The 14771-nt window shown below is 46.7% G+C and overlaps 1 protein-coding gene across 1 annotated transcript in view; it reads right to left on the bottom strand.

The window, feature by feature from the left end:
- Positions 1-7668: 7668 nt before the first annotated feature.
- Positions 7669-14771, bottom strand: part of zgc:63863 (uncharacterized protein LOC393372 homolog) — a 42568-nt gene continuing 35465 nt past the window's right edge. The window contains exon 8 of the mRNA XM_063044665.1: positions 7669-7938. Coding sequence (XP_062900735.1) covers positions 7683-7938 — 256 coding nt within the window. The 3' untranslated portion in view covers positions 7669-7682. The remainder of the gene's footprint in view (positions 7939-14771) is intronic.

Here is a 14771-nt window from a genome sequence, read left to right on the forward strand (position 1 = left end):
GATGCGTGTCCAAACACAAACCTATGAAGCTCTGCCTTGAACAACCTGGACTGTGGTAACAAATTCCGCAAATTCACCAACCTCTGGCTAAAGAAATTTCTCCTCATCTGTTTTAAATGGATGCCCCTCTATCGTGAGGCTGTGCCCTCTTGTCCTAGACTCTCTCACCATGGGAAACATCCTTTCCACATCTACTGTCTAGGCCTTTCAACATTTGAAAGGTTTCATTGAGATCCCCCCTCATCCTTCTAAATTCCAGCCAGTACAGACCCAGAGCTATCAAACGTTCTTCGAATGATAACCCTTTCATTCTTGAAATCATCCTTGTGAACCTCCTCTGAACCCTCTCCAATGCCAACACATCTTTTCTAAAATGAGTTGTCCAAAACTGTTCACAACACTGCAGGTGAGGCCTCACCAGTGCCTTATAAACCTCAGCATCACAGCTCTACTCTTGTATTCTAGACCTCTTGAAATGAATGCTAACATTGCATTTATCTTTCTCATCACCAACTCTACCTGCAAGTTAACCTTTCGGGTGTTCTGCACAAGGACTCCCAAGTCCCTTTGCATCTCAGATTTTTGGATTTTCTTCCTGCTTAGAAAATAGTCTGCACATTTATTTCTACTACCAAAGTGCATGACCATGCATTTTCCAACATTGTATTTCATTTGCCACTTTCTTGCCCATTCCCCTAATTTGTCTATGTCCTTCTGCAGCCTGTTTCCTCAACACTACCTGCCCCCTTCCACCAATCTTCGTATCATCTGCTAACTTGGCAAGAAGGCCATCTCTTCCATCATCTAAATCATTTATATACAGCACAAAAAGAAGTGGTCCCAACACCAACGGCTGAGGAACACCACTAGTCAATGGCAGCCAACCAGACAAGGATCCTTTTATTCCCACTTGCTGCCTCCTTCCAATCAACCAATACTCGAACCATGCCAGTAACTTTCCTGTAATATCATGGGCTCTTAACTTGGTAAGCAGCCTCATGTGTGCCACCTTGTCAAAGGCCTTCTGAAAGTCTAAATATTGTCCTGTGTTACCATGTACACCATAACCTCATCCTTATCAATTGACTCCAACATCTTCCCACCAACTGAGGTCAGGCTAACTAGGCTATAATTTCCTTTCTGCTGCTTTCCTCCTTTCTTAAAGAGTGGAGTGACATTTGCAATTTTCCAGTCCTCTGGCACCATGCCAGAGTCCAGTGATTTTTTTTTTAAAGATCATTACTCGTGCCTCCACAATGCCTATTGCTACCTCCAGCATTTTGCATGTAGTACTTTATAAAGCACTGGTGAGGTCTCAGTTGGAGTATTGTGAGCAGTTTTGGGCCCCTTATCTTAGAAAGAATGTGCTGAAACTGGAGAGGGTTTGAAGGACGTTCATGAAAATTATTGCAGGATTGTCCTACAAAGAGTGTTTGATGGCTCTGAGCCTGTATTCACTAGGGGTGACCTCATTGAAACTTATCAAATGGTGAAAGGCCTTGATTGAGTGGATGTGGAAAGGATGTTTCCTATGGTGGTGGCGTCTAAGACCAGAGGGCACAGCCTGAGAATAGAGGGGTGTCCTTTTAGAACAGAGATGAGAAGGAATTTCTTTAGCGAGGGAGTAGTGAATCTGTGGAATTCTTTGCCACAGGCAGCTGTGAAGGCCAAGTCTTCATGTATATTTAAGGCAGAGGTTGATAGATTCTTGATCGGTCAAGGCATGAAGGGACACAAGGAGAAAGCAGGAGATTGGGGCAGAGGGGAGCAGAGCTGACTTGATGGGCCAAATTGCCTAATTCTGCTCCTATATCTTATGGTACTTCCCAAGTCTACAACCTGCACCTCCAAACTCTCTTCCAAGATGCACACCCGCCTGATTTTCCTTCAATGGAACCTCCTACGCACTGTGGGAACAACCCACACACCTGGACTGCAGTGTTTCATAAAGAGGCAACTTCTCCCAAGGAAAGAGACAACTTTTTAAAAAATTATTTTAAAGCTACAGCACAATAGCAGGCCCTCCTGGCCAGCAAGCCCGCACTGCCAAATTCACCCAATTAATTTACTAACCACCGCACAGTAGCGTAGCAGTAGCACAATGCAACTCCACCTGGGGTGTCAGTGTTCAGAATTTAACTCCTGTATCCTCTGTAAGGAGTTAGTACATCCTCCCCATGGAATGCATGGATCTCCTCTGGGTGCTCTAGTTTCATCCCACAGTCCAAAGACATTGGTCATAGTAAATTAACCTGTGATGAGGTTAGGCTGGGCTCGTTAGCCTTGGTTGGCAGGCAGCCTAGGAGAAGGACAACTCTGAATCCAGACCCGGGCAGGTGGGGCTTGTTAGCCTTGTCAGGCCATCCACCGCGGAGAAGGACACTCCGACGTAACTCCTGCGTTCCGAGGGCCTCGCTGTCACCGTCCCAGCTTGCTAGGCTATGGCAGATGAACCCCGGGTGTATAGGGTGGGGCCAGTACCGTGCACACTGCACTCCACCTAATATAGCATTGCGCAGGTTGAAGGACACGTCCGCGTCTACAACCATCCTCCCCGACCACTTATCAAGCCCTGCAGCGATGGGAAAGGGGCGAAAATGGCAGGTGGAAGACGACACTGGAAGCCGCAGTTCCGATCCTGCGTGCAGGCGGTTCAGGTGTATGGGTCATCTGATGTTGATCCCGGAGATGACGATATCATTCGGCAGCACCCTGAACGACCAAGCAGCCTTCTCTAGGGACAGCACTGCTTGCTCCACACAGAGAGGGGCTAGAAAAGGTGGCCTAACCAAAGCTCATTTCCATTTCCCCCAGTTGGCTAGCCGCGGTCAACGGGCATCCTCAAATATGGTCGAACAACAACAAAAAAGAAAAGGTACACACCTGCCTCACAAGGAGTGCAAGGACTAAAGCTCGCATGCTGGAACATCAGAACCATGCTCGATACAGCAAACAGTGGTCGCTCAGAACGACGATGCGCTCTAATTGCGCATGAACTTTCAAGACTGAATGTCGACATTGCTGCTCTCAGTGAAGTCCACTTCCCAGAGGAAGGCAACCTTCAAGAACATGGCACTGGCTACACCCTCTACTGGTCAGGCAAGCCAGAGACTGAGAGACGCCTTTCTGGCGTTGGCTTTATGGTCAGGAACTCCACTGCCTCCAAACTTGAAAAATTGCCAGTGAGCCACTCCAGCTGCATCATCTCCATGCGCCTCCCACTTCGAACCAAGCAGCATGCCACACTCTTCAGCGTGTACGCCCCCACTCTTCAAGCGGATCCTGCAGAAAAGGGCAAGTTTTACAATGATCTGCACAACCTCGTATGGAACGCCCCTGCAGACAACAAGGTCTTCATCCTTGGCGACTTCAATGCCAGAGTAGGCCATGATTCAGAAGCCTGGAAAGGAGTAGTTGACAGACATGGTATTGGAAACTGCAACAACAACGAGCGCTTTCTGTTAGAGTTTTGCGTGGAGCAGCAACTCACCATCACTAACACCATTTTCCAGCAGAAAGACAGTCTGAAGACAACCTGGATGCATCCTCGGTCCAAGCATTGGCACCTCATAGACTACATCTTGGTGTGCCAGAGAGACCTTCAGGATGTCTTACTCACCCGAGTGATTCCCAGCGCAGAGTGTCATACGGACCACCGGCTCGTCCGCTGCAAACTCAGTCTCCATTCCAAACCCAAGCCAAAGAGAGGAGGCGCTCCAAGGAAGAAGTTTCAGGTTGGCAACCTCCAGTCAGCTGAAGTGAAAGCTGACTTTCAGATGAATCTTCAGTCGAGGCTTCAGGATCCCAGTTTCCGTACAGACTCCTCTCCAGAAGTGCTTTGGGAACTCCTAAAAACCACCATCCTGTAAACCTCTGAAGAAGTCCTAGGGGTTTCCACAAAGAAGAACAAGGATTGGTTCGATTAAAAAAAAAACAACCAGGAGATCCAAGAATTGCTGGCGAAGAAGAGATCCGCCCACCAGGTGCACCTTGCTCAGCCATCTTGTCCTGATAAGAAAGCAGCCATCCACTTTGTATGCAGCAACCTCCAGCACAAGTTTCGAGAGATTCAGAATGTGTGGTGGACCAACCTTGCAAAGAGAACTCAGCTTTGCGCAGACACCGGTGACTACAAAAGGTTTTATGAATCCCTGAGAGCGGTGTACGGCCCTTCGCACCAGGTCCAGAGTCCCTTGCGCAGTGCAGATGGTCAGGCGCTCTTCACAGACAAGGCATCCATCCTGAACCGGTGGTCGGAACATTTCCAGACTCTCTTCAGCGCCAACCGCATGGTCCAAGACTCAGCAATTCATCGCATCCCACAACAGCCAGAGAAAACAAAACTGGACAAGATTCCAACCCTACAAGAGACACTCAAGGCCATAGAGCAGCTGAAAAGTGGCAAGGCAGTGGGAGTTGATGGAATCCCACCTGAGATTTGGAAGCATGGGGGCCCAGCGTTACACACCAAACTCCACGAGTTCTTTGTCTGCTGCTGGGAACAAGGTAAACTACCACAGGACCTCCCTGATGCAGTCATCATCGCCCTGTATAAGAACAAGGGGGAAAAGTCCGACTGATCCAACTACCGGCGATAACTCTGCTCTCTATCACAGGAAAAATCCTCACAAGAGTACTCCTGAACAGATTGGTGCCCATCATTGCAGAAGAACACCTCCCTGACAGCCAGTGTGGCTTCAGAGCCAACAGGAGCACCACCAACATGGTATCTGTTCTCAGGCAGCTCCGAGAGAAATGTAGGGAACAGAACAAGGGATTGTATGTGACGTTTGTCGACCTTACCAAAGCGTTTGACACCGTGAGCAGGGAAGGTCTGTGGCAAATCGTGGAACTAGGATGCCCCCTGAAGTTCCTCAGCATGGTCATCCAGCTACATGAAGATCAGCGTGGCCAAGTCAGACACAACAACGACCTCTCAGAACCCTTCCTAATAGGCAACAGAGTAAAGCAAGGCTGCGTCCTCACGCCGACTCTCTTCATCTTCTTCATGATGCTCGAAAGGGCCACAGAAGACCTTGATGACGAGGACAGTGTCTACACCTGATACCGCAACGAAGGCAGCCTGATTACAGTCCCACACTCATCCGAGAGCTACTCTTCACAGACGATGCTGCCCTTGTTGCCCACACAGAGACAGCCCTGCAGCATATAACATCCTGCTTCGCAGAGGCTGCCGAGCTCTTCAGACTGGAAGTCAGCTTGAAGACAGAAGTTCTCCATCAGCCCGCACCTCAGGAAGATTACCACCCTCCCCACATCACCGTCAGTGAGGTAGAGCTGAAGACAGTTCACCAGTTCAGCTACCTGGGGTGCACCATCTCGTCAGATGCCAAGATTGGCAAAGAGATTGACAACAGACTGGCAAAGGCAAACAGCGCATTCGGCAGGCTGTACAAGAGAGTCTGGAACAACAAGCATTTGAAGAAAGGCACAAAGATCAGCATGTACAGAGCCATTGTACTGACCACCCTCCTGTACGGCTCCAAGTCGTGGGTCACCTACCGTCACCACCTACGACTCCTTGAGTGTTTCCACCAGCGCTGCCTCCACACCATCCTCAACATCCACTGGAGTGACCTCGTCACCAACATCGAAGTCCTCGAACAGGCAGAGGTCACCAGCATCGAGGCCATGCTGTTGAAGACACAGCTGCGCTGGGCAGGGCACGTCTCCAGGATGGAGGATCATCACCTGCTCAAGATTGTGCTGTATGGCCAACTCTCCACCGGCCACCGTGACAGAGGGGCACCGAAGAAGAGGTACAAGGACTCTCTGAAGAAATCCCTTGGTGCCTGTCACATTGACCATCGCCAGTGACCAATCTAGCCTCCGATCGCGAGGCCTGGCGACACACCATTCAACAGTCTGTCTCCTCCTTCGAGAACGCACGCAGGGCTGGCATTGAGGACAAAAGGCGAAGGAGGAAGAACCATGACACAGCAGCACCAAACCCAGAACAGAATTTCCCTTGCAGCCACTGTGGCTGGACCTGCCTGTCCCATATCGGCCTCGTCAGCCACCAGCGAGCCTGTAGAAGACGTGAGCAGCCCCTTCCTAAATCTTCGTTCGCGAAGCCAAGCCATGATGAGGTTAGGTTTAAGTTGTGAGGAAAACACTGGAGAAATGGGTTGAGAGGAATAATTAATCAGTCATGATCAAATGGTGGAGCAGACTCGATGGGCTGAATAGCCTAATTCTGCTGCTATATCTTATGGTCCAATAACACTAAAATTTTCCCATTGTACCTGTAACTCACTGTACTTGTGCAAAATATCTTGAGGATAAAATATTTAATAATGTTTAAGATATAAACTGAGAACCTCTCAACCTCCGCTTTAAAAATACCCAATGACTTGGTTTCCACAGCCACTGATGGAAATGAATTCCACAGATTCACTACCCTCTGGCTAAAGAATTTCCTTCTCATCTGTATTCTAAAGGGGTGCCATTGTATTCTGAGGCTGTGCCCTTTGGTCCTAGACTCCCCGACTATTGGAAACACCCTCTCCACATCCACACTATTGAGCCTTTCGATATTCGGTATGTTAAACTAAACCCCCTTCCTCACACAAAGAAGCAGGAACGGCTCCATGTAATAAATGTCCACTAAATCACGTGTGGGTACATGGAATAAAACAAAAAATGTTGGAATCACACAACAGGTCTGGCAGCATCTGTGGAAAGAAGAACAGAATCAAAGGAGAGGAACAAACAGTTGACGTCGTGGGCCAAGATGTTTCATTAGGACTGAAAAGGAAGGAGGAAGTCCTTTTTTTTCCATTAGCTTAAAGATAAAACATGGAACAGGCCCTTTTCCAGAGCCGCACCATCCAGAGACCCACCTACTTAACTTTAGGCTAATAAAAGGACAATTGACAATGACCAATTAACCTACTAACTGGGGAATGTGGGAGAAAACCGGACCGCCCACTTGTGTCAGGGGAGAACGTACAAACTCCTGACAGATGTCGCCAGGGTTGAACTCTGACACCGGGCTGTAATAGTGTCATGCTAACCGCTATCCTACTATGGCACCCTCTCCAGTCCTGCTGAAGGGGCTCAGCCCAAAAGGTTGACTGTTTATTCCCCTCCATAGATGCTGGCTGACCTGCTGAGTTGCTCCACCATTTTGTGTGTGTTGCTCTGGATTTCCAGCATCTGCAGACTCTCTTGTGCTGTGGAAGAGATTCAATGTCCAAGACATTAACTCTGTTTCTCCACCCACAGATGCAGCCCAACCTTTCATCCAAAATTTTCTTATAATCCAACATCTAACAGTTTTTAATTAACACTTAGTGCTTGTAAATGGAAAATAGCTCCCCATTGCCCAACGCAGAGAAAAGTGCTTTTGGCTTTAAAATTTCTTAAGTTCTCCTTGGCCAAACAAGATACCCATGGAACAGAAAAGACCACTCTACCCTTTGTGTTCATGCTAGTCCATGTGGGAGGAGGAGGTGGTAAGTGGGCCAATTTCCAAAGATGGGCTGCGAAAATGGCTAGTTCTGTGATGGTCTCAGCTGAGATCTGAAAGCCCCATATCTTGCCTCTGCCGCACTCGGGCCTTTGGCACACTGCACCACGTGGCTGTGGTCTGTCTCTCTCTCTCTCTCCTGGTTCAGCAAAATGCCTGCCTGCGACAAGTGCGTCCAAAACGCCAGTGGCTATGGAAACAGCTGAAAGACAAACTCTGGCGCCCACTCCATGGCCGTGTTCACCACGGCCAAAGCAGCTGCTCCCAGCGTGGCTGTGAGTCCCCACACTGCCATCTTCACCAGCTGGTTGGCCCCTGTTGGAGCCGGTGCCTTGGCGTGGCTGGGTGACAGGCGAGCTCTCTCCCTGGACTGTTTGTAGAGCACAGCATCAGGGCGCTGCTGGGATGTTGCTAGCTGGAAGTCCTGGAAAGTGCTGATGGTGACACTGTGGAGGCAGAAGAACAGCAGTTAGTGACAGGGGAAAAGTCGACGGGCTAAATAGCCTAAATCTGCTCCTATGCCTTATGGCCTAGAAGCCAAAGGCCATACTCTCAATAGCAGATCTAAAACCTTTCAGAACACTGCCCAGTTGTGGAATTTGCCAGAACAATACCAGGGAATTGTTCATTACTGTCACACATACCAAGATACAGTGGAAAGCTTGTCCTGCACACTGTTCACACAGATCAAATCATTACATTGCATTGAGGTCGTACAAAGTAAAACAATAACAGAATGCAGAACAAAGTGCAAAAGCTAGAGAGAAAGGATTATTGGAACCTCTTCTGCAGTGGGAGGACCTGCAAAAGAGGGACAGGTTGCACCTGAACTGGAGGGGAACCAACAGCTCAGCACTTAATACAATCATTCCTACAGTTCTGATCAAAAAGCTCCAAAGCCAGCGCCTCTGTACCACTCTCTTCAACTGGATCCTCAACTTTCTCACCAGAAGATAAGTCTACGCAGATCGGAAATAACATGTCCATCTGCTGACAACCAACACCGGTGTACGTCAAGGATCTGTGCTTAGCCCACTATTCTATTCTCTCTACACTCATGACTGTGTGGCTTGGAACAGCTCAAATGCCATCTCTATATTTGCTGACAACACAGCTATTGTTGGCAAAATTTCAGATGGTGATAAGAGGACATACAGGAGTGAGATAGTTCAGCTCATCACGTGGTGTCACAGCAAAAACCTTGCACTCAACATCAGTAAGGCCAAGGAACTGACTGTGGACTTAAGGAAGGGGAAGTCAAGGGAACACACACCAGTCCTCAGAGGGATCAGAAGTGGAAAGGGTGAGTAAATTCAAGTTCCTGGGTGTCATAGGGGCCGTGGACAATTCTGATTTGATGGAGACAGACATGAAAGCACAGAGGAACATCTGGAGAAATTTCTGAAACGCAGGTTCGCTGCTGTTGTTACTGCGCGATCGAGAATCTTCCAGAGGGAAAGCCCCAAAATTCCCGGCTTTGCCTGCTGTTGGCGACCGAGATTGAGGTCGAATCGTTCAGATAGAGATGGTGCTCGGTACTCAGTATCGGACAGCTGATCAGAGGCTCGAAGGTTTTGGATGACTCAGAGTCGGACCGCGGTTGGGCATGGCAGGGAGAGTTTTTCTTCCTTCTCCTGTCTGTGTGAGATGTGAGACATTTGAGAGACTTTGAACTTTTTACTGTGCTCATGGACTTCTTCATCAAGTTATGGTATTGTTGCACTGTTGTAACTATATGTTATAATTATGTGGTTTTGTTAGTTTTTTCAGTCTTGGTCTACCCTGTGTTTTGTGATATCACACCGGAGGAAATATTGTGTAACTTCTTAATGTATGCATTACTAAATGACAATAAAAGAGGACTGCGTGTCTTCATAATCATAATCAACATCTCTGAGAATCTATCCTGGGACTAACATATCAATTCAGTTACAAAGAAGGTACAACAGCTGCTGTTTCATCAGGAGTTCGAAGAGAATTGGTATGTCACCAAAGTTACTCACTAAGTTCTACAGATGTACCGTGGAGAGCATTCTAACTGTCTGCATCACTGTCTGGTATGGAATGCAGGGGCACTGCACAGGATCGAAAAAAGCTGCAGGAAGTTGTAAATTCAGTCAGCTCCATCATGGGCTCTAGCCTCCCCAGCATCCAGGCCATCATCAAGGAGTGATGCCTCAAAAAACAGCATGAAGGTGGGCAAGTCCAGAGGGCCTGTTGGGATATACTCCAGGTTATTAATAAAGGCAAGAAAAGAGGGCAAGATCCACAATAGTGTTAATGAGCAGAGGGATTTGGGGGTTCAAGTTCATAGCTTCATGAAAGTGGCTACATGGGTGTTAAGGCAGCATAAGACCTGTTTGCCTTTATTAGTTGAGTTCATCAAGTCAGGAAGTTATATAACTCTAGTTAGATAGCATCTGGAATTTTGCATATAGTTCTGGTCACCCCACTCTAGGAAGGATGTCAAGGCTTTAGTGAGGGTGCAGAAAAGGTTTGCCAGGATGCTGCCTGGATTAGAGGGTATGTGCTATAACAAGAGGTTGGGCAAACTTGGGTTGTTTTCTCTGGAGTGGTGGAGGCGGAGGAGAGGTCTGATAGAGGTTTATAAGATTCAGAGGGGCATAGATAGAGGAAACAGGCAGTATCTTTTTCCAAGGGTTGAAACGTCTAATACCAGAGGGCATGCATTCAAGGTGAAAGGGGACAAGATTAAAGGTGGTGCTTGGGGTAAGTTTTTTTTTAAACAACATGTTGGGTGCCTAGGTAGTGGTAGAGGCAGATATGATAGAGAAATTTAAGAGGCACTTAGATAAGCACATGAATATGCAGAAAATGGAAGGATCTGGACATTTTGTAGGCAGAAGGGGTTAATTGGGCTTTGATTACTAACTTAATTAGTTCAGCTCAACATGGTGGGCCTGTTACTGTGCTGGTTTACACTCTATTTATGGAGTGTATAGAATGTAATCAGTTATGAAAGAAGGCTCACATTACAACGGCAGAGTAACACACAAAAAATGCTGGAGAAACCCATCTCTGGAGAGGGGAAAACAGTGAACATTTCAGACCAAGACACTTCATCAGGACTCTACTTGGGTCTCAGCCCAAAACGTTGACTGCTTATTCCTCCCTATAGATGTTGCCTCACCTGCTGAGTTCCTCCAGCATTTTGTGTGCATTGCTCTGGATTTCCAGCATCTGCAGAATCTCATGTTTATTACAAAGTGAGACCTTATCCAAACTACATCTGTTCATACATTAATCTAGCCATCTTCTCCCAATGCTGAGCAATAGCAGGAATTGTTGATGTTTATATTACTAATTCAGCAAGACTCACTAGTTAGAAAAGGTTATGGTGCAACAGGTTATGGGTTAGGTTTCAGCTTCCTACAGAAAGGAGAATGATGATGGCAGTTCTTCAGCAATGTCATTGACATTAGGGTTAGATCGATATTGATTCAGGTCAAATTACACAAAACTAGCAAAAATTAAAGCTTCACTTTTTCTCAAAAGCAAAATGAACCAAAGAGGATGCAAGTGAATCATCCTTTCAAAAACAATGAGACGTCATTGACTGTAGCCTGAAATGGTTGACAAGGACACCTTCAGCTCATAGCAACTCAAGCCAAGGAAATCTGGTCAGTCTGAGACAAAAAACCGATGGGTTTCCTGAACAATGGACTCACATCAAGATTTACTGGTGTCCACCCTTAAGAACAGGGCTCACCAATTCTTGACTTGGTCAACAGCAAAATCTCAGGGTCACTTAAGAATTCAAGGACTGGTTGCAATGTGAAGACAAAGGAGTAGAATTAGGCCATCTGGCCTATCAAGTCTGCTCTGCCATTCCATCATGGCTGATCCTTTCAATCCCCCTCCTCAGCCCCACTCCCTGGCCTTCTCCCCATAACCTTTGATGTCATGGCCAATCAAGAACCTATCAAGCTCTGCCTTAAATACACCCAATGACCTGGCCTCCACAGCTGTCTGTAGTAATAAGTTCCACCAATTCACCACCGTCTGGCTAAAGAAATTTCTCTGCAGCTCTGTTAAAAATGGACACCCCTCTATCCTGAGGTTATGCCCTCATCTCCTAGACTTCCCCACCATGGGAAACATCCTTTCCACATCTACTCTGTCTGTGCCTTTCAACATTCAAAAAGTTTCAATGAGATCCTCCCTCATCCTTCTAAATTCCAATGAGTACAGACCTAGTGTGGCACCTTGTCAAAGGCCTTCTGAAAGTCCAAATATACAACATGCACTGCATCCCTTTTATCCATCCTACTTGCAATGTCCTCAAAGAATTCCAACAGTTTCGTCAGGCAATATTTTCTCCTAAGAAAACCATGCTGACTTTGTCCCATCTTGTCCTGTGTCTCCAAGTACTCCATAACCTCATACTTAACAATTGAATCCAACATTTTCCCCAACCACTGAGGTCAGGCTAACTGGTCTATAATTTCCTTTCTGCTGCCTTCCTCCTTTCTTAAAGAGTGGAGTGACATTTACAATTTTAATGATTTTTGAAAGATCATTACTAATGCCTCCACAACCTCAACTGCTACCTCTTTCAGAACCCTAGGGTGTAGTTCATCTGGTCCGAGTGACTTATGTACCCTTAGGTCTTTCAGCTTTTTGAGCACTTTCTCCCTCGTAATAGTAACTGCACTCACTTCTCTTCCCTCACACCTTTCAACATCTGGCACACTGCTAGTGTCTTACACAGTGAAGACTGAAGCAAAATACTCATTTAGTTCATCAGCCATCTCCTTGTCCCCCATTATTATTTCTCCGGCCTCATTTTCTAGCGGTCCTGTATCCACTCTCATCTCTCTTTTATTTTTGTACATATTTGAAAAAGCTTTTATCATCCACTTTGATATTGTTTGCGAGCTTGCTTTCATATTTCATCTTTTCCCTCCTAATACTTCTTCTAGTTGCTCTCTGTAGGTTTTTAAAAGCCTCCCAATCCTCTTACTACTAATTTTTGCTTTGTTGTATGCCCTCTCTTTTGCTTTCACATCAGCTTTGACTTCTCTTGTCAGCCACAGTTGTACTATTGTGCCATTTGAATATTTCTTTGTTTTTGGAATACATCTGTCCTGCACCTTCCTCATTTTCCCCAGAAATGTTCAGCATTGCTGCTCTGCTAACATCCCTGCTTCTTCAAGACTGCACTGAGCCCTGAAAGAGAATTCCAGCCAATCCCATTCCTCCAAGCACTGCAAATTCTTTCCCTTTAGTCACTTAATGAGCTTCTTCATCAATACAACTTATGTGACCTCAGCTGTAACCCTTCTTTCTCATCCAACTGCGAGAGATGCTAATACCTGGACTTCTGAAATGTCACAGAAACAGGCCCTTTGGCCCACTGTTTTAATGCTAAACATCACAGCCAGCTGTACTAATCCCATTCACTGCGTCACCTGCTGCTCAATTCAAGTAGCTGTCCAGATGCCTCTTCAATGTTGTTACTGTTCCTGCCTCTGCCTCCGCCTTCTCCTCTGGCAGCTCATTCCTATACCAACTACTGTGCATGTGGGGAAAAAAATACCCTTCAGGTCCTTTATAAGGCATTTCCCTCTCACCTTCAACCTGTGCTCTTTAGTTTTGGACACCCTTCCATGGAATTGGGGGGGAGGGGCCAATGAGTCAGTATGGACTAGATGGGCTGAATGGAATCCTTCTGATTTTAAAAAAAATGCCAGATTCCTGCATGTATGCTCCATCCTGAGGGAGCTTGTGGTAAAGTCAGGCAAATGCAGGAGAGGGTTCAGTTACGTCCTGCTGGCTGTGTCTAACAGCGGACACTGAGACACCCTATCAGCGAACACCTCAAAGAGTCAGCATCATGAGCAAAGAACTGAACTGCAGTACGGAGTCATTTTCCCTTCATTTATTCCTCGCTGATTTTATTTTCTCCAGCGGGCAGGACACGTGGTCAAAATGCAGATTACAGAGACTCGCTGGGTTAGATAGAACTGCAGTTGGGCTGGTGCTTCCCAAGTTTACAGTGCTGAGTCGGTAGTCAAAGGCCGGATGCTCGATGGCATCCCAGTTCTGTGTGTACCTTCTGAAGGTGGAGCTACAGCAGGGTGGCAGGCTGTATTGCAGTGCAGAGAGAGAGAGGGGGATTACCAAAGAGAGGAGAAAGACAAGAACCGAAAGCAAAACTAGAACGGGACAGGGAGTCAAAATGAGGGGGACAGAGGGAGAGAGAGAGAAGTCAATAAATGGTGCTGTATTAGAGCCAAGACAACCTTCAGTGTGGTATGGCTGCCAGCCAACTCATTTTCCTATTACAACACTCATGTCCATCACAGAAATACCATTACCACAGGTCATTGCTGCATTAACTGCTCTCCAGCAGTTGTGCTGTTTAGTTGCTGCCTGCACCAGAGAGGAGTACGACAACCAGGGTGGTCATTCCTTGTCTCTGCTTTATCCACAGGGCAGAGGGCAGAGGGGCAAGGGTGAGGGCATACAGATTGCTGACAAAGAAATAGCAAACCAACAATACTTTGCAGGAAAGGGGAGAGAGAATGGCAGCATAGAGGGTAGTGTAATGCACTATTTAGTGTCCGTGGTTGGGTGCAATTCCAGCCACTGCCTGCAGGGAGTTTGTACATTCTCCCTGTGAAAACATGGGTTTCCTCTGGGTACTTCCAGAGGCATACAAGTTAGAAAGAAAGTTGTCTGCATGCTATGTTGGTGCTGGAAGCAGGGTGACAGTTGCAGATCGTATTGGTCATTGAAGCAAACGATACATTTCACTGTATGTTTCGATGCAAATTTTACAAATAATACTAATCTCTAATGTCTAGTTGCTCCAACTGCTTCCGAGTATATACATACTCATTGGTGTAAAAGATCATCTGACCTAAACCGTCCATGCAAGACCTCATTCTATCTCTCTCCTTCTATATTACATGAATTTTTTAAAAACTCTTGCAACCAGCTCTTCAGAAGTCTAACAAAAACGTAAATCAAAATCTAACAGAGCTCTCCAATTAGCCCTAGTCCCATGCTCTTTCCTCACAGCTGGTTACCTTTTCCCTTTCCAAATATTTAATTATTTACTCTTGTTAAACCTGCTTTGACTTTCAAGCAGCTTGTGGCAGATCACAGCTCGCTGCGAGAACAGAAAATTTTTTTAAAAACCCTTCACACCCATTCTAAATCACCGGCCATGCCTGGGTGGGCACAGGTCAGGTGGCTGCAGTCAGAACAATCCAGCTCCTGACCTCAGTCACAGTCATTCACAAGAGCTGAA

This window comes from Mobula hypostoma, chromosome 3 (assembly GCF_963921235.1).
Source record: "Mobula hypostoma chromosome 3, sMobHyp1.1, whole genome shotgun sequence".
Classification (NCBI taxonomy): domain Eukaryota; kingdom Metazoa; phylum Chordata; class Chondrichthyes; order Myliobatiformes; family Myliobatidae; genus Mobula; species Mobula hypostoma.